The 22,477-nt window shown below is 37.1% G+C and overlaps 1 protein-coding gene across 6 annotated transcripts in view; it reads left to right on the forward strand.

Moving 5' to 3' along the window:
• Supt3h (SPT3 homolog, SAGA and STAGA complex component) overlaps window positions 1-22,477 on the forward strand; it is a 367,702-nt gene that overhangs the window by 69,261 nt on the left and 275,964 nt on the right. Inside the window, exon 1 of one of the 6 annotated variants that reach the window (XM_075980695.1) lies at window positions 15,534-15,668. The exons of 4 other annotated variants lie outside the window; for them this stretch is intronic. In XM_075980695.1, coding sequence (XP_075836810.1) covers window positions 15,625-15,668 — 44 coding nt within the window. In that variant the 5' untranslated portion in view covers window positions 15,534-15,624. Of the gene's footprint in view, window positions 1-15,533; window positions 15,669-22,477 lie in introns of those variants that run through there. One more of the 6 variants, XM_075980698.1, reaches the window with a different exon arrangement.

The following is a 22,477-nucleotide window of genomic DNA, read 5'->3' on the forward strand; positions in this document are numbered from 1 at the left end:
TCTGTTTATGTAAGCTGTTGGAGACCATATGACCAAATGAAGAGTAATTCACTCAGTTCTCTGGCTTTTCCTAATGATCAAGTAAACCTGGTTTTATTTATGTGAAAATATATTGAATTTCTTTTGAGACATATTTGAGTTCTGAAAGTATTAGTAGTATTTTATTGATGCATACTTTTTTCTACCTGAAAACTTGATTTTTTCAATCTGCCTTTTACACTCTAAAGTCCCGATGTTCCTGTTATTAAGAGAAGAGTTTAGGGCTGGAGCATTCTGGAACATTCTGTCATTGCATTGCTGTTCAGATTGAAACTGACAGCCCCGCATTTCTTCACAGTCCCCCATACCTTGGGGACTCCCTACAGTAAAATTTTGATCTTACTTTGACTTTCTGCTGGCATTGAATGGTTGTCTTGGCAGATCCCCCTTCATAGCCACTTAGAGTATGTCTGGAGAAGAAACTAATTTGTTTTAGAAAATGTAATTTAGATGTTGACTATTGTTGAAAGATTGTACATAACAGATTTCATTGCCAAGCATAACAGTGAAGAATGCAGACATCCACAATCCAGATGATGTGTGTGCATCTCATAGCGTTTGCTGGTAGACTTTAGGTGCCACATCATTTTTCTGTAAATTTTGTTTCACTCCTTTTTCTACCTTCCATCGTTGCTTGAAAGGTGTTCCATTTATTCCCACCACTAGTGTCGGGAGAAGCGGGCCACACACACTGTCCTGCTAGGAGTGTTTGAACTTGTAGTGTTTGCTCTGTTCTATCTTTCTGTTGAATCTTCCTTTATTATTTCTGTTATAGTCTTGTTTATTTTTATTTTTGTTTTTAATTTTTCAGGAATCACTGCTTAATAGTTGTACATATTGAGCTAATTTTTTAATTTATTTTTAGATATTTTGTTTTGTTTTGTTGTTTTTCAAGGCAGGGTTTCTCTGTGTTACAGCCCTAGCTGTCCTGGAACTAGCTCTTGTAGACCAGGCTGGCCTCAAACTCACAGAGATCCGCCTGCCTCTGCCTAGTGAGTGCTGGAATTAAAGATGTGCATCACCACTGCCTGGCTTGAGCTAATTCTTATCATATCTATCCCATTTTCCACTCTTTTTTGTTCTTTCCCCTACATTAATCTCAAATGTATCCTTCAATTTTCATTTTTTTCCTAGGTATAATTTAAATTCTAGAGTATCTTTTTTTCTTCCATGAGTGTTTCCTTAAATACTTACTTTGCACTTGTTCATATGTAAGAATGAGATATCAAAATGGATGTGAGTACCGAGCTCTGTAATTTAGGAGGCTGAGCCAGGAAGGATCAGAAGTTCAAAGCCTGTCTGGATAGAGTGAGTTCAAAGGTCAGTCTGGGCAAGTTCCTAAATGTTGAAAGAGAACTGAAACTGTGTGTGTGTGTGTGTGTGTGTGTGTGTGTGTGTGTGTGTGTGTGTCTGTATTTGTCTCAGATTTAGGCCCGCTGCTGACAAAACAAACAAAAACAAATGTCTGTGAGGTGGACTTTTATTGTAGGGAAACCAGGTGGTGGCTTGGTTATTTTTCTGGGAGATTTCTCAATGTCATCATTAATTACAGCTCCCCCCACCCTGAAACTCAGTATTTCACTAAAAAAAAAAAAAGCGTCTTTGGTATCTAGAGCTTATAAGCTTGGTAATGAATATTTTAGCAGTTGAGCCTGAAATAAAGTTGAAAGTTTTCTCAGAATATAGCATGTCAACTTTTCCTTATGCTTTCTCTTTTAGTGTGACATATCACGATCACGATGCCTTAACCCTGTCTGTACTTGCTGCTCCCCATCAGATTCTCTCTAGAGTCATTTCCCAAAGATGGAATGTTCAGTCTCTTGTAAGTGTAGTGAAGTGATAGTGGCAAGTTTGAACTGAGGTTAGAAAGCGGACCAGGGACCTGCTGTCTGTGCACATGTGCAGTGCGCTTAGTGCCAGTCCCACTAAGGCACCCTGCATTTGGTTCCTGTCTTGTGAGCTGTGTTAATGTGGAGGCAGACTATTAAAGCAGGAAAGGGTGTATTTTGGCTTTTGAGCTTTCAGTCCAGGATTCCTTGCAGCATACCATGACAGGAAGCATGTGGCGGATAAGCTGCCATCTCATTGCATCTGGGAAGCAGAGACGTGGGGATGGGGAGAGAGGGAGCACAGAAGAGAAGGCATAGGTGATACAATCCCCCAGAGTATGTGCTCAAGGATCCATGACCTTCAGTGATATTCAGTATTCTACGCCTCTCAGTAGTCCATCAGATTATGACCCCATTGATGTTTTTGCTTGTTGATGAGCTCAGAGCACTCAAGAGCCAGCCACTTCCCATAGTTCCACCTCGGAGCCTTGCAGCACTGGGGAGTAAGCCCTCAGAAATGTTTGTTTTTTTTTGGGGGGGGGTGGAGGGTTTGGCTTAAAATTATTAAAATTCTCAAATTTTGTCAGAATTTCTATGGCATAAAATTCTTGATTTTTGTTGACTTATTTCCTCTGGGTTAAGCTCCCATCAAGAAAGATAACTTTCTGCCTTATATACATTATTTTTTTGTTGTTTGTTTGTTTTTTGAGACAGGGTTTCCTTGTAGCTTTGGAGCCTGTCCTGGAACTAGGTCTGTAGACCAGGCTGGCCTTGATCTCCCAGAGATCAGCCTGCCTCTGCCTCCCTGGTGCTGGGATTAAAGCACTGCCCAGCTACATACATTCTTAGAGACCTTGCAGGCTGTCTCCTCTTGTCCTTTGTATCCCTTTAGTACTCACAGTACTAAAGGAAGACTCCTGTCTTTTCCCTTTCATTTCAAGACAGAGCAGAGGTAAATGTCTTTTAACTAGAAAAACTGTTTCTTCCTTAAATTACACTGTGTGGTGCTTACATATAATTTTATCTTCATAACAGACATTGAAATGAAGTATAAGAAAATAAAACAAGATAACAGTGCAGGAAGTAAGGTAGTTATCTCTAGTAGTAGTGTGAGGAGAGATGAACTTAAGACAGTTGCAGGTTGCCATGCAAACCTTCTTCCCACTGGGAGAGACTACCTTCTATTGCTCAACCATTGTTGCTGTGGGACTTCCTAGGGGCAGATTCCTAAGGCTGAAACGCCAGATCACATAGTAGTGTATGCTCACTTTTATAGAAATTATCAAGTCATTCTGTACATGGCTAACGCAGTTTACATTCCTCTCAACAGTGTGTGAACTTCTAGGTTTTCAGCATCCTGAGTGGCACTTGTGACTGCTAGGTTAGTTTAGGTTTTGGTGGTTTAAAAAATCTTTAGCCGTTTTAATAGGTATGTAGCATTAATATGCCGTGCTTCTATTTTACAAATCATTAATGACTGATAATACCAAAGTCTTTAACATGTGCTTATTTGCTATCTGTAATTATTTTTGTTGTTGTTGAAGGCCTGTTTACTGTCTTCCCATTTATTTGATTAGAGGGCTGAGTTTTTAACCTGTGAGGTTTTTAAAAAATACATTCTGGAGTTCAGTACTTTAGAAATTCTTTCTCTGAACTGCAGCTGACATTTCCTCTCAGCCTATAGCTTCTTTTTATTCTCTCGGCATCTTCTGCAGAGCCAAGGCTTAAGTTTTGTTTAAATCTATTTTTTTCTGCTTCTCCTTTTATGTATCAGAACTTTGGAATTCTGTTAAAGAATTCTTTGTTTAACCAGAGCCCAGAAAGATTTTCTTTTCTTTTGTTTCAAGACTTTTATAATTTCTTGTTTTAGATATAAGCCTATGGTTGTTTTGAGTTATTTTTGTGTAAGTTATGATATATAGGTCATTGTTGATTTCTTTTCAAGTTTATTTTATGTATGTGGGTTGGGTTTTTTTTTTTTTGCGTATATCTCCTGTGTGCATGCAATTTCTGGGGAGGCCAGAAGAGGGCATCAGATTCTAGGGAACTAGCATTGTAGACGATTGTCAGCTCCTCTCTGGGTGCTGCAACTCCAGCACAGGCCTCTGCAAGAGCAGTAAGTTCTCCTAACTGCTGAGCCAGCTTTCCAACCCCTCATGGGTTTTGCATATAAGAAGCCAGTTGAGCATGCGGTGGTGGCGCATGCCTTTAATCCCAGCACTCGGGAGGCAGAGGCAGGCGGATCTCTGTGAGTTCGAGGCCCGCCTGGTGTACAAGAGCTAGTTCCAGGACAGGAACCAAAAGCTATGGAGTAACCCTGTCTCGAAAAATCCAAAAAAAAAAAAAAGCCAGTTGTTCTGACTTGACTTCTGTCATTTGTCTGTTGCATCTTTATGAATAGTCATTTGAGCATATTTGTTTGCCCTCTCTTCTGTTCTTCATCTCTTGAAATCTAGCCTTTGGCAATCATCACACCATCTTGATCATTGTAGCTTATGGCAAGTAAGGAATGGATGAGCGTTTTAATTTTAAGAAACTATTCGAGCTATTGAGCTACTTGTTTTGAGCTATTCTAGTTTTGGTTTTAGCTTAACAAATGATGTTTAGAATTTGTCTCTGCCTACAGAGATGTCTGAGAAAGCTATAGATTGACACACCTTAACCATACTGACATTTCCAACTCCTGAAACAGGATATTATTTTCATTAAAAAAAAAAGTTCTCCTACTTTTTTCATCAGATTTTTGTAAGTGTTGGTATTTAGTTTTTGCATAGTTTGTATATTTTTATGGCACCATCTTAAATACTAATACAAGTTTTAGTTCTATTTGTTCAATGCTTGTATATAAAAATTAGGTCTGGTATTGCATTTTCAGCTTGATCCCTGCAATTTTGCTAAACTCTCGTATTCTGGAAGTTCTGGGGCCTAGATATTTTATAGATACTTTGGGGTTTCTTTATTGAAAGTTGTGTTTTCTGTACACTGGAACAGTTTTATTTTTTTCTCCTTTTACCTGTTTTCCTATCTTTCTCCTTCTTCCTTCTTTCCCACTATCCCCCTCCTTCATGTGTTATCTTCTTTTTTTTTTTTTTCTTGGTTTTTCAAGACAGGATTTCTCTGTGTAGCCTTGGATGTCCTGGAACTCACTATAGACCAAGCTGGCCTCAAACTTACAGAGATCTTCCTGCTTCTGCCTCCCAAGAGCTGGCATTAAAGGCATGTGCCATCTCATCCAGCTTCTTTTAACCGTATTGTCTGGTCTAGGATTTCTTACATAAAACTTGTAAATAGTGGTAAGAGGAGCCACTAGTGCTTTTTCCTCCAGCTTATACATTAATATTACCCTGTGTCATGAAATACAAATCATGTAACTTAATTTGTCAATTTCTTTTCCCATTTCTGATGAGGGCATGCCAATTTTTCCTAGGTGTTAATGTTGTAGGTTATGGTGTTTGATATTTAAGTGTTGAGCTAGCCAGCCTTACCTCCTTGATTTATGTTCCAGTTGTTCATTTAGTGATATCTTTATTTGTATCTGGATTTAATTTCTAATGTTGTGTTGGAAGCTTTTTATCTATGTTCCTAAGGGTCTTGTGTTTGTGATCCTCTTGCCTCTCAGGTTGCTGGGTAATAGAGTCGTATGACCTCAGACACTATACCTTGGTTTTTCTTTGTAAAAATTATTGCATAGACCTTGTCATTTAACTAATTACCTGGTACTTGCCTGACTAGCTATAACTAGTCAAAGTCTAGCTCCATAAAGGAAAGGAGATGTTTATATGCATAGTATTCGTACAAAGCTTCTAGGGAGGCTTGTAAGTGCCCAGAGAAGGCTCATAGCCCATTAGTGTGGTGAAGATGTCAGATGCAGACTCTGCAGCCAGGCTCTTTTAAGACATGTCAGGTTCACAAGGTAGACTCTAAAACACAACATCCATGTTCCTAAGGATTTATAGTTTGGTGTGCTTTCAGGAAGTGACTTAAAATGTATCTATAGTTATATTCATATACTTAGAATGTATCCTATTAATAGCCGTTTAGTTTCTGTAGGGTCTGTTATAGTAACTCTTGTTGTTGACTAATCTTTAAAAAGAAATGGTTTCTGGTCTCAGTGAGTTTTGTTTTTCCTTATTTAGAGTTTCATTAATTCCTATCCTTTATTATTTTGATTGATTTAGATTTACCTCTTTCACTTTAAGTAGGCAACTTAAATTCCTCATTTACCCTTTCTAATGTGTACAGTTTTGTTACAGTTTTTTTCTTAGCACTACTCTGTGGATATACATCAAATACTGATATGTTTTGTTTACATTTTCACTTACATAAGTTTCTTTTGTAAGATTTCTATTTCTTTGTATGCATTTACATTTGTTTTATGACCTGAAATATGTTCAATCTTGGTAAATTTTTATGAGCTCTTGAAAAGATTATGTAACCAGCTCTTGTAGACCAGGCTGGTCACGACCTTACAGAGATTTATCTGCCTCTGCCTCCCAAGTGCTGGGATTAAAGGCGTACACCACCACTGCCCAGCTATAAGTATTTTTTATAATCAAATTGTTTAATATAATTACTTGGTCTTAGGTAGTCTTGCTATCTTAAGTTTTTCTCTTAGATTGTACTTGTAAATGAAGGTATTGTTTTCCTGTTTTTGTTTTAAGATGTTTTAGAATTAACTAGAAATTGAGCTTGTTGTTGAATTCTTATTTTAGGATGTGGTTGTAGTTAGATTATGCCACTGGACCATAGTATCCAGGAAGGTCGTAAGGGAAAACCCAGTGTATTCCTGGGAACCATGACCATACTGTAAGTTCTGAGCCTGGAGTAAACTCCTTTATAGTCTCCATCCCGAAGGCTCCTACCCTGTTACCCCTAGATTAAGAGTGTTTAGATCACTGATGGCTTTGCTAGATATTTAGGGACATTAGATGTTTATTGGGAAGTATGGTTTTTTAAGTATACAAAACTCAATATTTTCATCCTGATGTTTCAAAATTTATTTTACATTGACATTAAAGTAATCACATTATGGCCTGCTTAAAGTAGACTCTGAATTCAGTGGTGTGTACCAATACATTATTGACATTTTTATTGAATGAATTTCCTGGAAACATACACATCATTAAACATACTATAATAAATATTTCTTGGTGGTTCTGATAGTTTATTTCAGATTTTCAAATGGAAATGCCAATATTTGTATAATAATTTTTAAAAGGAATTAATTTACCTTTTTATAAAATAGGCTGTATAGTAGTTACCAAACCTGCCTATATTACTTGTCTTCTTTTAGGTCATACTACCCTTAAAAATGGTTTAAATGCCACTTACATCCTGATGACCAAAGTATAGTGTCAGTTTATCTTTCTTGAACTCTAGACTATTGAATATAGTTACCTACTATATATATTGTTGACTTCCATTTATAATAGATTAAAACAAGAGTTTTGGTTCCCTTCTTCATACATTGTTTTTTCTGTTGTCTTTCAACAGAATATCTGTTATTTAATATCTGATTGGTAGATGTCCTTGTTTTCTTTGTAATTGATGTTTACAATTAATGTTTACTCTATCCATCTGCCCAGCTATCTATCTTTCCATCCATTTATCATTGGAGAATATTTATTTATTTATTAAAAATTTCTACCTCCTCCCATTTCCCTCCCACTCCCCCCATTCCCTCTCCCCCTCCCTCTTCAGTCCTAAGAGCAGTCAGGGTTTCCTGCCCTGTGGGAAGTCCAAGGTCGTCCCCCCTCCATCCAGGTCTAGAAAGGTGAGCATCTAAACACACTAGTCTCCCACATGCTAGTAGAATCAAAACTCAGTGCCATTATCATTGGCTTCTCAGTCAGCCCTCATTGTCAGCCACATTCAAGAGAGTCCAGTTTGATCAAATGCTCCATCAGTCCCAATCCAGCTGGCCTTGGTGAGCTCCCATTAGATCAGTCCCATTGTCTCAGTGGGTGGACGCACCCCTTGCAGTCTTGACTTCCTTGCTCATGTTCTCCGTCCTTCTGCTCCTCATTTGGACCTTGGGAGCTCAGTCCAGTGCATTGGACAGTTTTTTGGAGACAAGAGTTTTCCTATGTAGTCCAGGCAGGCTTAGATCTTGGATAGCTTGACATTTACTTGGTAAAAAATTCAAATCTAAACTGCATTTTTAAGATTTGCTTATCACAGGCAACTGCTCCCTAATACTACTCTCTCTCTAGACTAACATTTTTACTTTTTGACATTTCTACTTTGTAACATGAGGGCCGGCTTGTTGGGGTTTCTGTTCCACCTGGTACCCCACAGCCAGCAAGTCCCAAAGAAAATCACACAGAGGTCTCCATAAGCTGATTGGTCCATTAGCTCAGGCTACTTATTAGCTCTTGTAGCTTATATTAACCCATTATTTTTATCTACTTGATACCTTTTTCAGTGTAGCAAGTCACATCCTGCTTTGATGGTCTGGGCAGGATTCTGAGGAATGGGGAAAGGGAGCTTCCTGCTTCCCAGAACTCTCCTGTTCTCATTACCCTGCCTCTACTTTCTGTCTGGTTGACCCACCTACACTTCCTGCCTGACCAATCAGCGTTTATTTAAAACATGATTGACAGAATACAAACAATTCTCCCACACCACTACTTAGGATTCAGCTGGAATTTATACAAAGAAATTGGATTGCTTAAGTTAAAACATCAGCTGTATAATAGTCTAGTTGTGTGGCCTATGGCAGTTTTTTTAATCACTCTTGTAAGCCATTTTTTCACTTGCAAAATGTTTCATATGATTGCTATGAAAATGGAAATAATTAAATATGTTTTAAGAATAGTTTGGTACATGGCAAATGTTTTCTATGCTTTTACTAATTAGAATATCCATATTCTTTGATTATTTCTTTATGTAATGGCTAATTTTGTTTTTAAAATAAAAATTAATTGAAAGTAATTCTTTTGTTCAAAGACATTTTATTGCTTTTTTTTTTCCTAAGAAGAGTAAAACTCAAAAGTTCTTGTGTATTTTGATTTCCTAGATTACACTTTCCTGGCTCCATCTTGGACAGTCTCAAGAAATTCCTAATTATATTGATAGCTTACTAGCCTACTTAAGATTTATTGCATGTAGTAATCAAATTTCTACTGTCTGCATTTTTTAACTTCTTTGTTTATTTCATGTCTACTTCTTAGGATGTAAGTTTCGGGGAACCAGGGATTTTATGTGTTTTTACATGTTGTCTGTAGTGCTTCAAACATGGAAAACTTAAATATTTACCACATGAGCGATAAAATGAAACAAATCATTTGATTTCATTTCCTGGAGATTATAAACCTGAAAATCCTGGAATTTTCTGTTTCTGTTTAAAATAATCATGGATATTTAGAACTGGAAGAGACATTTGAGATCATCATTTTTTATTCCTCTCTTTAGTGCTAAAGAAAATGAATAGAGACTGAGTTAGACATACCCATCACATTCTATGATTGTTCTTTGCTGATACTCCTTTCTGAACCATGTGATGTTGAGTGGAGGCTGACATCCCATTTTGGTGTTCTTCTCTCATAGGAAGTGACAGTCATGTTTCTCCATTTAAACCTGCCTTAATTTATTTTTACATATTGGTCCGACTTGATATAAATATTTTCTTCTGTTAATAGTAAATATCTTTATTGTTTTTAAAAACTTAGAATTATTCTAAGTTAGTTATACTTCTTGTTCTGATAATATGAATATATGTGAAAAAGAAAATTACTCAGATATTTTCCTACCTGCTCATTAGTTTTAATCATTAATTACTGTGTGCTTTGTGATAAAATAATTGCAGGAAAAAAATTGCCCATTTGTAGAATATTCCAGTGAAGATCTACCTTTTCTCGTAGTGTGAGTGTGGTGCCCCTGGACTGTTTATATGGGAAGATGGGGGATTGTCTTTTATATAGATTGACAGTGGAATAGCTTAGATTTTGATGAGACTTTCATTTTGGCCTGACACAGCATTTTAAAAAATTAATACTTTTTTTGAGCTTTGCCCTCACAGCAAAATAGCCCATGCAGTATCAATAGAGTTTAATAGATTTCTAGTTTAAATCTTTTTATATTATAGTGAAAGACCCTCAGAGAGGACCTTTCCTCTCTGATGAAGACCCCAGAACCAGGACACTCCGAGACCAGGCCACAGGATGCAATTAGCAAGAGGTTTATTGAGTAAACACAGGTACCTGCGGGCAGCAAGTCTTTCGGAGGACTTGCGCGCCTGCCAACTGGAGGGCGGGCTTTTTATAGGGAAGAGCAAAAAGCAAGTTTACAGAAGCAAAAGCGTGGTTATCGGTCTACCAGAATGAGGCGGGGGCATGAATGGTTTCCTCTCTCAGCATGGATGCCTGGCAACAATCATCCTGTTCCTATCTTATAGCTAACCTGCTTTGTTGACATCTTGCCTTGCAGTCTTCCTATCTCTGTCTCATAGATCTCCTGCCCTCTCAGGCACATGGGATGTTCTTACGGGAGCAGGCTGGCTGCTGATCCGGAGAATTTTTTTTAAAAAGCAAACAGGATGTTCCCCCGGGAGCATGCTAGCTACGGGTTTTGAGGAGGGGGTCTGTAGGGTCTTTCAATAGGCTAGTAAGATACTTATTATTTTGAAAATTAATATGGTGTCTTACTTTTGAGTATATTTCACAAATTGCTTATGTCAAAGACAAACAACAGTTAAGGCATAAATGGCAAAGAACAAAAGTACAGAGAAGAATATTCTTAAGATTGAATTTGGTGAGGGTTTCTTAGACCAAAGAAACTTAGACCAAGAAACTAAAGAAAATTTAGACGAATACTGAACATGAGAATTGCTTTTGTATGTGAGGTAATCTTATCGGGAGAGGGAAAGAGTAGCCTGCAGAGAGAATATACGTGCCAAACATCTGGGCAAGGATGGCTTTAATACCCAGGACACACCTGAGTTTAGAGAACTGCTAAAGCTCAACACTAAAAACAAACTGGGGTGGGGGGTGGACATAGGCTTGAGTGGATACTTCTTCAAAGAAGATGTAGGAGTGACCACTACAACTATGAAAAGCTGCCCAGAGAAAAATGCATAGCAAAGCCTCAGTGAAATACCAAGGCTGGGGAGATATCACAGGTAGTCCCAGTGAGATATTGTCTCTAAAGACAAGGTGCTACACCAGAAACCGACACTGGCATGCACGGTCTGGAGCATGCGTACCTGTAAGAGCATGAAACTTGCACAGGGGCAGATTGGAGACCTTTGCCTTGTGCTGTCAGAGTTCATTTGTGGGGATGAAAATGGCAGCGATGACAGGAGCCTGCTCATTTGAATGTACTGAATGCCATTGAGTTGTTTCCTTTAAAACACTAAACACAGTAAAGTTTATGGTGTAAATATTTCCTTGACAAAGAAAGATTGACTTTTACCTAGAAATCAAAATACTTTTCCATAGTAATGGTATTAATTTTTAGCTATGATTCCTTGGTTAGCCAAAGTGAATACACCTGGAAAAGAAAAGAGGAGGAATGGGGGATGAGGAAGAAGAGGATAAATAAAAAGAAATATCTGAATAGTGTACATTTATAAGGAAAAGATTAGGTACTAGTCACAGTTTTGTTAATTATAGTCTTACCAATATTAAAAAAAATTCTGAATGCTTTTACTAAAACAAATATAGCTAAAATCAAACAAATTTTTTAAATACTTACAAATGATGGTATTGGACTACTTTGTGCCTTCCTAAATATTCATTGTTTTACTTTATTAAGTCAAATTTTAGCCTAAACCATCAGTTAAAAAATATGCATTACATATACCCATTCCAAAACTTTTAAATATTCAAAAATGAAAAGTGGGGAAAATACTGGGAGGGTAGGGGAATGAGCATAAGTCTTGGGGGAAGAAATAGAAATTAGATTAGTACTAAAGTGCATTGTGGTTAAGAAAAAAGCTAACAGTAGTAATAGCAAAATCCGAGGAAAAAGAATTTTAAGAAGCTTTAAACAAAATGTAGTGTGGTAAGCATCATATCTGTGTAACATTAGTGTAGGAAGGAATTTGCTAAGTTGGGTTTTGTGCTGTGTGGCAGGCAGCAGTTCTGAGAGGCTCTTGTGTTCCACTCGGGATTACTTTGAGAATGCTGTTCTGGACAGGATTCAAATGGTGGACGGAAGGTGTGAATTTGGTAAAATTAGTAGAGTCCATTCAGAAAAATGATGAGCTTCTGGTTGAGACAATTTGTGAAATTAATTGTTGGGGTGTAGATAAGGATTGGTGGGTAGATTTTAACTCTACCCTCAAACTCATTTGGAATCTAGATGTGGTGGCACCTGCCTGTTACCCTAGCAATCACGAATTTGAGTCTGGGGTTATCGTTGAGTTCAAGGCTAATCAAGCTACATAGCAAATTCCAGGCCCACTTGGTATCCTGTTTGCAGCACATGATCCCTAGTGGGATCAGCTGAAAGCATACATACCTAGTACCCAGTGGCACTGGATATAGTAAACCATCTGCCCACGTGGCCCCCGACTTTCTTGTGTAACCTTGCATTTTGTCCTCAAAGGAGCCTGTCTGTTCTTCATTCTTGCATATTCCTAATTCCATTATCTTTTAATCTGTCCCCTTTCCTGTTGGTTAGTTTTTGTCTCTTTGTCTGCTGATTCTGCCTTTTTCTTTGCCATCTGTTTTTTACCCTTTGTCTCTATGATGAGGTTTATCTACTCCAGCTCCTTATTCTTTGTTTTATGGTTGCCTGACTTCTATCTACCATTGTTGTGGTACCTGGGACCCTACGTTGATTGCTTTTCTCAGCATATGTAGAGGGTATGTATCCAGGCTTTTTAAATTTATAGTGAATAATGTAGGTAGGAAACAGTCACGTGTTTGCTAGCCTTTTTGCAAAGGAAAACTTAAAACAAATTTTCAGATGGATTGTATCATTTTACCGCAGTTGATCTGTTTTCTATCAGTTTCTCCACAAAAATGATAATAGTGTTCATGGACTAAAGCAGCATAATGTAGATAGCACAAACATTTAGAAGATGACTCCAATTTTCCTCTGAATATAAAAGCTAATCAAATTATAGATGATTACATTTTCTATTTCTTAGCAGCTACCCTTTATCCTTAATAGTATTTAGACTAGTGTGTACGAGTTTGGTTCTCAGTAATGTCACTTGAGCCACCCAGCTTTCAGAAGAGAATTTATTCTGAATGTTAGTACTTTAGTGAGCATGAAGATATGTATGGGGAGAATGGGCTCACTTGGCCTTTTATGGATAGTTTAAATAGCGCACATTTACTTACCTCTATCATCTGTGCATGCATGAGTGTGCACAGACGTGTGCATGTGTGTGTATGTCTGTGTGTGTGTGTGCGTGTGTGTGTATGAATTGTAGAGGTCAGAAGACAGCTTGTGGGAGTTGATTCTCCCTTTACACCATGTGGATCCTGGGAAATGAATTGAGGCCTTCATGCTTGGCTTTACCTCTGAGCCTTCTCCCAGGTGCTTAAGCTCTTTTTCTTTCTTTTTTTTTTCCCCAGGCTTTTAAATTTATTTATTTATTAAGGATTTCTGCCTCCTCCCTGCCACCGCCTCCCATTTCCCTCCCCGTCCCCCGATCAAGTCCCTCTCCCTCATCAGCTCAAAGAGCAATCAGGGTTCCTTGACCTGTGGGAAGTCCAAGGACTGCCCACCTCCATCCAGGTTTAATAAGGTGAGCATCCAAACTGCCTAGGCTCCCCCAAAGCCAGTACTTGCAGTAGGAAAAAGGGTAAGCTCTTTTTCTACTGAACTGCTCATTAGTGTTTATATGGTAGGGTGAGACTAATTAAATTTAAAATGTAGTTGAAGAAACTCCTATATTGATTCAAAAACAACCAATAAGAAAGTGTGCTCCCTTGCTCCATGGTAATTAGATCTCCTAGAGTAATATTTGACGATGTATCTGAGAAGCCATTCGCATCAGTCAAGTTTATGCCGAAAAATGACTCTTCTAGAACAGTGGTTCTCATACTTCCTAATGCTGTGACCCTTTGATACAGTTTCTCATGTGGTGACCCCAACCATAATAATTGTTTTGTTGCAACTTCATAACTGTAATTTTACTACTGTTACGAATCATAATGCAATTATCTGATATGTAGGATATTTGATATGCAACCCCTGTGAAAGGGTCATTTGACCCCCAAAGGGGTCACAGCCCACAGGTTGAGAACTGCTGTTCTAGAAGGTAAACAGAAAAAGATAAACAGCCATTGTGTATTGGAGATCTGGTAAGTTAAATGAGTTCAGTTGTTAATACAGCCATTAAAATAATTATAAATATAAAACAATTTCAGAAGCAAGTATATTTTTTCTAAGTTTACTAATTTAGTTTTCAGAACTTGTGGCCCACATCTATCAGAATAATGTTAACACAATTCTTTTTTCACTATTTCTTTCTCAGTTAATTAAGCAAGGTTGATATTGTCTAAGAGGAGAAATTATATATATATATATATACACACACACACACACACACACACACACACACACTTATATATACTCACACACATACCTACACACACACACACACACACACACACACACACACACACACACACACACTCCTTATGAGACTGTGTCTGTTTGCACTGTAGAAGGTCTGTGTCTGGCTGGACTAGGTATTTCCAGGTTCTTGGAAACTTCAAAGAATTAAAGAAGCACAGCCCACAGTTGACAAAGCAGCAAGGGACTTTTCTCAAAAACAGGGTCTAAGTGCAAAATAGATACTCCATAAGGGAGCAATAGGCTCTGAGCAAGATTTATCCAAGATTCCCCTACTTGTACCCTGGTCTCCTTACAAGGAGAAGATGTTTGTTTTCTGTTTGATTGATAAGCCTGGGTTATATAAACCTGTTTACGGTTCATGTTTCTGGTGTTAATCATATGCATGCCCCATCATGTGTAGACATTAGATTGTTAAATAGGGACCCAGTTTGCTTATTGTGTATGTATTCCAAACTAGCTCAGGCCAAATCATGCTATGTTCCAGGATTTGTCTGACCTCAAAAGTGGGGTGGAGCTTAATAGGGGGGCTGCCAGGAAGCTGAGGCTAGAATATACAGGTGGTTTGTTTAAAGAAGGTCCATGTGTGTTCCTTAGGCAGGTGGGATCCCAGGTTTGTAAGCTATCCTTACAGAATACATTTGGAGCTTGGCCCTGAACTAGGCCCAAGCGAACCTCCTGCATCAGCCTTCTGAGTGGTGGGGTATAGGCTCTTACATTGATCTGACTGGTTTCATAAATGCAATTAGGAGTTTGTGCGTGTTGGCACATACATCCCTTTGTCATTAAACCTAAAGTTATTTTTTCTTTACTCAGGTAAACAAGTTTTATTTTTATGTAGCAAAATATATGTATTTAAGTAGTGTCTGCTCAGTGGTGGCTAAAAACAATTAAAAATACTTTAACTAACTTAAAATAGAATTTTTCTCAAGCAAAATGTACAGTTTTAATAGTCTCAGTGGAAAGACACCAGTATTTCCTGTTGCTGTATTTGTTCAGAAATCATGGCTATAATATGCAGAATTAAGGAGAAGGTAAAGCAGCCAGTGGATGAATATCAGGTGCCCTTCTCAGTTTACTATAAATGCTCACTAAGCACACGGTCTGCCCTGCCTTGGCTGAAGATCACATGTTGAGGTCTTCTGAGGCTGACAGTGTTTAGGCTAACTTTGTCTCTGTCCTGTTACCTCCTCACCCCCTGCCTTTGTGTTTGTTGCCGGATATGTATCACTGGCAGCACCACCGTTGTGGTGACGGGGACAAAAGGTAATAACTTCTTGTGTTCTTTGGGATGGTTTTTGACATGTGGGTTTAAATGAAGTTTTCAGACTTAAGGAAGAAGTAGGTTGAGAAGGAAATAAATAATAGTATGTTGAGAAGGAAATATAATAAATTTTAAAGTTTATTTAAAATATCTCTGTGAAAATGTAGATTTTTGTTTACTTTAAGGTGAGCCATAAGACAAATGTCCAGCATACTTTCTGCTTCTGGGGGGAAAAGTTCACACGGCTGGCTTTCTTTACCTGTAGCTTCTACTTTGCACATTTGACAAACTGTTGCTCAAATATTTAGGAAAAAATTTAGATCTGTAATGACACTCTCTGACTACAGTTTTCCTGACACTCTCTGACTACAGTTATATAACAGGTATGTTGTGATATGTATTATGAGTGATACTTAAAATTAGGAAACTTAAAATATGCTGGAGGTTGTGTGTGTGATACATAATACCAATACTACCTGAGTGTAGATGAGGGACTTGTGTTTGTTCCTGGATAGTGACGGTGAACCAGCCCATCTCCAGAATGTGATTGTGCTAGCTGAGCGAGGAGGATAAATCCAGCCAGCCCATGGCTCTCTGCGTAGAAATGGACAGAAACATTCCTAACCTGAATGCTGAATATTCTGACATGTAAGAAATTCCATAAAATACATAGATTAAATGAGGAAGCTATGTTTGACCTGCTTCTTTTGTCTTTATTAGCAAAGAACATAAAACTCTTTCTTTATATTTCTTTACATTATTGATTATATAAGAGCATTTAGCAAAAAGCTACACAACTGTCACATATATGCTAAGGGCCTAGGTTGGTCCTATGCAGACTCCCTGGTTGTTGGTTCAGACTCTGTTTTCCTATGAGCCCGGTTAGTTGTTTCTGTGGGTTTTCTTGTGATGTCCTTGAACCCTCTGGGTCCTACAGTCCTTCCTCCCTGTCTTCTGCAAGATTCCCTGAACTTAATCTAGTGTTTGCCTGTCTAATCTCTGCATCTGTTTCCATTAGTTACTGGATTAAGGCTCTGTGATAACAGTTTTGGTAGCCACCAATCTGATCACAGGAGATGGCCAGTTCAGGCTCTATTTCTACTGTTTCTAGGAGTCTTAGCTGAGGTTATCCTTGTAAATTAATTGTGTCTTTATTATTTTGTCAAATTATAATCACCAAGATTTATTGGTCTTTGTCATCTGTTGGTAGTTAGATGCAATACAATGCAATGTCTTCATACTATTTTTTTTAAATAATAAGTTCTGTGTGTGGATTGTTCCAGAACCACATAGTGCGAAATATTCCTTTAATGTGTCATAGTTTGTTCTGAGCCAGCCACAAAGAACTATAGGTCCTGTACTGATCCAGTTGAGAGAATCTGCACTCCTATGGGGTGGACTTACTACTATGTGGGTCATGACAGCACTTTACCTCAAATAGTGAATGGCAGGAATAATGTTGATTAGCCAAATGACACTAAATTACATTTGAATCTGAGGGAAATGTTAACCGTGATAAATTACATCAACAAATAACAATAAAACATGTAAATATGAGATGAATATAATATATATCAAAACAGGGTATGTGACAATACCGTATCAAACAAAGTAATTTGAAAACTCCATGAAAGGCAGTACCTTTTAAGTTAGAATTTACTCACAGCATTAAAAAAATCACACACCATTTCTAGGCACACACAATGTAAATACATCATTAAAATTAATCAATATTAATGTTTTAGATTAAGAAATTTAAAATAATATAGAAATTTAGAACTTTATAAGGCTTTAAGTAGAATCCCAAATTTGAATATATTAGTGTATTTATAATTGCATCGTGATTTGATAATTATAACAATGTATCTTTGAAGTTAAACTTAATAAGGATAACACCAATAGACATGTTATGGTGAAAGGGGCAAAGTCCAAAAGGTTTCAGTACTAAACAAAGGACTGCAGGAAACTAAGAATGCTGTAGGTCGGAGAAGTTGTCATCTGTGGGGAAGAACACAAGCACCCTTGTATTCAGTACCAAGCCGTCAGCTCTGAAAACATACATATGAGTAACATTATATGAACTGGACAGGATGTATTTATATATTTAGGAGCACACGTGCGTACACACACACACTCACACTCAGAGGTAACAACAATGAAAGAAAATGAGGCCATGAATTAAAAGACAGCAAGAGGGAAGAAGATTTAGAGGGAGGAAAAGGGAAGATGAGATGATATAATTATAGCATCACAAAAGCATTTAATAAAACATTGAAAGTATATATTTAAATTTTCCCAGAATTTGATTCACCTTGCAGCCTCACTTTTCTTTATCTTTCTATATATATTTTATATAAGAAGGTGATGTTCTAGTTTGGTTTCTGTAGCTGTGATAAATCAGACTAAAAGTCACTTGGAAAAGGCAAGGGCTTATTTGGCTTATAGGTTAGTCTTGCCATTAAGAGAATCCAATGGGGAGCTGTAGCAGAAACAATACAGGAATGCCGCTTAAGCACCTGGGTCCCCTGGTTTGCTCAACTGTCTTTCTTAACAACCCAGGCTCGCTGGCCCAGGGATGGTACTGCCTATAACGGGCTTGTCCCTCCTACATCAGTTAATAATTAAAAAAAGGTTAGTCTGCTGGAGGAAACTAGAATCAATTAAGGAAATACATCAAACTGAAGTGTGATTTGTATATGTTGTGTGATATAAACAGTGTAAACTCTAGAGACTTTGTTTGGAGGTTCAGCTAATGAATTAGGGGCTACTCAATTTAGGCATTGTTTTAATTTTAGGAATCTGATAGAAATTAATAATTAAATTTAGGAAGATTTGCCTTATTGAGCTTTTATATCATCCAGTCTTTCTTTTAGTTACTTTTTAAAAATTAAACTCGTTATTTTGAGTCTATATAGTAGACTTGAGTATGGGTATAAGAAATAATTCAGAGAGATTCTGTGTGTCCTTTCTCCAGTCCCCCCGTCAGAACAGTAGTAGAACTACCATATACTGATGCAATCCGGATACAGACTGGGTAAAGATCAGTAGTCAAGATTGGTGGTAGTTGCTGTCGTGTGGATACTCTTCATTTTGCATTATACTCGGAGCCATGTATCTGCTACTGTGGTCAGATCCAGGCCCACTCCTTCCTCCTAGATCCTTTCTTTTCTTTTCTGGTCTCAACTCACTCTGCTGTATCATATCTCCTCTCCCTTGATCTCTTTAGAGCCACTAATTTTCTAAAGTCCAAAAGTCATAGAAATAACCTCTTTTTCATTCTTAATGTTTGTGACTTGGTTTTTTTTTGCCAGTATTTAAAATTTTTTAAAAAATTATTTTCTGTGTGTTCTTGTATTTTCACATTTGTATCTTCTTATCCTTCTTGACTCTCTGTATTTATTGTTCCCTTACCCCAGTGAGATGATTTATGTTAAAGGTTTATTTTTATTTCTTTGTGTATTTCTGTATGTATGGCACATGTGTGTGGAGGCTAGAAGAGGCCATTGGATCCGCTGGAGCTGGGATTACAGTCAGCTGTGAGCCTCCTGACATGAAAAATAAACCCAGGTCTTCTACAAGAGCCCCAAGTGCTCTTAAACCCTGAGCATCTCTCCAGCCCATGACCATTATTCGAAACATTTTTCTTTGTGCTCTCAGCTTTGGCTGTGCAATTTCCTGACATGTACTTACTTGAGAAGTTATATTTTAATTGTAATTCAGTTTTGTGCATTTTTAGAATTTCTTCATGATTTTCTCTTTACCCCCTGAAGTATATATAGAATTATCCTGTTTAATTTTCATGTGTTCAGGATTTTTTTCTCTTTTATTGTTTTTAGTTTGATTCCATTATGAATAAATAGGTGACTGGTTAAATTTCACTCATTTTAATTTATTGAAAATTTGTCTTTAGCCCAGGATGGGTATTAGGGAGCCTTCTGCAAGCATTGCTATTGGGTGAAGTGATCATTATGTTTCAATTGGACTCTCTTGGTATATGTTTAGAGTTCCTAGGTTCTTTTTTTTTTTTTTTCTGAAACAATCTTTCACCACAAGAATGTATTTGTTGTCTTGGAAGACAATGTTTAGGCCTTTTCTTTTTTTTTCTTTTTTTAATTTATTTATTTATTAATTAAGAATTTCTGCCTCCTCCCCGCAACCGCCTCCCATTTCCCTCCCCCTCCCCCGATCACGTCACCCTCCCTCATCTGCTCTAAGAGCAATAAGGGTTCCCTGACCTGTGGGAAGCCCAAGGACCAAAGCAGGAGCAGAAGGAGACGGAGCACGAGCAAGTTCCTAGGTTCTTGATGACTTTCTGAGTGGCCCTCTAGCACTTACTGAGAAAGGGCTGTTAGAATCTCTAGTAGCTTTAAATATTGGAGACTCCGACATTGGTTAGCATCTATAGAATGTTAGTGAACAAAGGTATTGTACTTAATACCTTTTTTTGTGTCTAGTTATTAGCTCTGCCTTAATATTGCTATTCTGTTTTTTATGTATTGATATTTTCATGTTATATATTTTCTTTGCTTTTGCTTTCAGTGCTCACATACCTCCCTTTCCTTTTTCCAGGGGAGTTTTAGTAGAAGAAATTCCAGCAATAATATATTGTAAAGGGGAGATACATTAGCTATATCCATGTTCATGGAGTTGATGTGTTATTTTGATACATATAGATACTATCAAATACAGAAGCTAGGCAATTAGTATACTTTATTATCTTAGACATCTGTTTCATAAAGGATTATTTTTAGGTATATTGCCCAACCCTGCCCATTTAAATGATATTTGAATTTTCACTAAGATGTTATAGATTTTTCTCAATTTTTTGTGTACTTTTCCTGTCTTTTATTCCTTTCTTTTCTAAATGAGTACTTAAATGCTTTTTCTCTTTTGATTTACAGTAAGATTTAATGCATTTTTTATAGTTAAGTATAATTTGCGTATTTGTTGCTTTAGAAATTACCTTATGCATAAGTGATTTAAAGTTTGTGATGTCAGCATTTTAATTCTTCAGATGAAGCCCTACACTCTTATTTCTACTTGGGTTACCTTAACTTACTTTCTCTTAAATGTTATCTTCATCATGAGTTTTATTTATTGATTGATTGATTGATTGATTGATTGTAGTTTTTGTTTTGGTTGTCAAACATGACTTTAAATCGTGGAAGAACGACATTATATAGCATTTAGTCAGCATTTCTTTGTTTTGTGTTTTGTTTATAAATGATTCGAAGGTGCTTTTCCCCAAACTTTCTCAACCTTTCTATAGCATTTTTAAAGTACAAATTCCTCAATTCATTTAAAAATATGAGATAGAACAAAATATTCAAGTAACTGCTATATAGCCAGGACATTATCTGTCCCAACAGTTTTAAGTACATTCTAGAACTCTAATATAAATGAATATCTTGTTCTTCGTGGTAATGAGTGACATGTTGGTTTGCCATCAAACACTGAAGAACAAAACAAATACCATTTCATATGTAAAGTCCACGGTAGCAATGCTTTAAAACCATTAGTTGTATTTTTTTCAACCTTTAAGGAGATAAGGGCTAAAACATTTTAAAAATCACAATATAATTAATCTTTATATTCATATTTATTAAATTCAGTATGCATAGGGGAGATGCTCATGGTCATTTGCTGTGGCATGTATGGGAGGACAAACTGCAGGAGTCAGTTCTCTTCTCCTGGCATAGGAGCTCAGACTTCAGTTTGACAGCAGGCCACTCACTGGTGCCAGTTAGTACAGTGTGTTCAGTTTGTTTGGGATGTCAGAAAGCAAGCAATTAATTTTTTTCATTTTTCTTAGGATTTTGAGTGTCTCATTATGTGGCAGAAGCTGGTCTCCAGTTATTATCTTTCATCCACATCTCAACTGCTGAGTCTATAGGCATAGTAAAGAGTTCCATGTAAATGTTGTTACCTCGCAGGAAGCTGGGGTTGTCTGCGCTCTCGGTACTTGAATTCTCTACTTTGTTTTATGAACTGGCACTTCATATCTAATAACTACCTTTCGTGCCCTCATAAATGTGTTTTTCCTGAATATTCGTAAGTGGTGGATTGGAACCATCTCGTTTTAAGATAATCAATCCTCTATGATCCATATTCTCATAGAATGTCATACAGCATATTTTCAGTGTTTTACCTCTATAGAGTTAATCATTAGACAGAAATTCCTTCACCCTCTTCCACATTTCTTGGTGTTAGAATTGATTTCCTTTTCCCTGATTTTACTGTCTTTAGTTTTTACTGCTGTCAATCACATGACTTTCTGTTTGCCATAATTTATTCTTTTGCTTAAGTTTTAGATAATTTCCCCCAGTTACTTTTCTCTCTTCTCTAACTGCATGAATTGGGCATGTGTGTGGTCACATTTAAGCTTTTTCCTAAGGTGCTTTAGAGAACTGCTTTCTCCCTTCTGAGCGAGCTGTTCTGAACTTGGGTGGTCACTGCCCCTTTGATACTGTGTTCTGTGCTATGCTTGCTCATTTATACATTGCTTTATTGTTTTAATCTCTTCCTGGAGTTAATTGCTTTCAATATATTAACTTTTTTTCATTTCACAATCTTGGAATTATTTTGAATGCTAATGACATTATTGGCATGGCTGTTTACATTTAAGTAGTAACTTATGTAAACTGAAATGCATTGTGGGAGCTTAGAAGTATTCTTTTTTAGCACCAGCTTTCAAAGTTCCACATAGTGTATTGTGTCTCAGAGGAGAATTTAGTAAATCTTCAGAGAAACATAGGGAATTAGTGATGAAACCTATTGTCTTAATTCTAATTTTCCTTTTTTTCTAGGATTT

This window comes from Microtus pennsylvanicus, chromosome 7 (genome assembly GCF_037038515.1).
Source record: "Microtus pennsylvanicus isolate mMicPen1 chromosome 7, mMicPen1.hap1, whole genome shotgun sequence".
NCBI lineage: Eukaryota > Metazoa > Chordata > Mammalia > Rodentia > Cricetidae > Microtus > Microtus pennsylvanicus.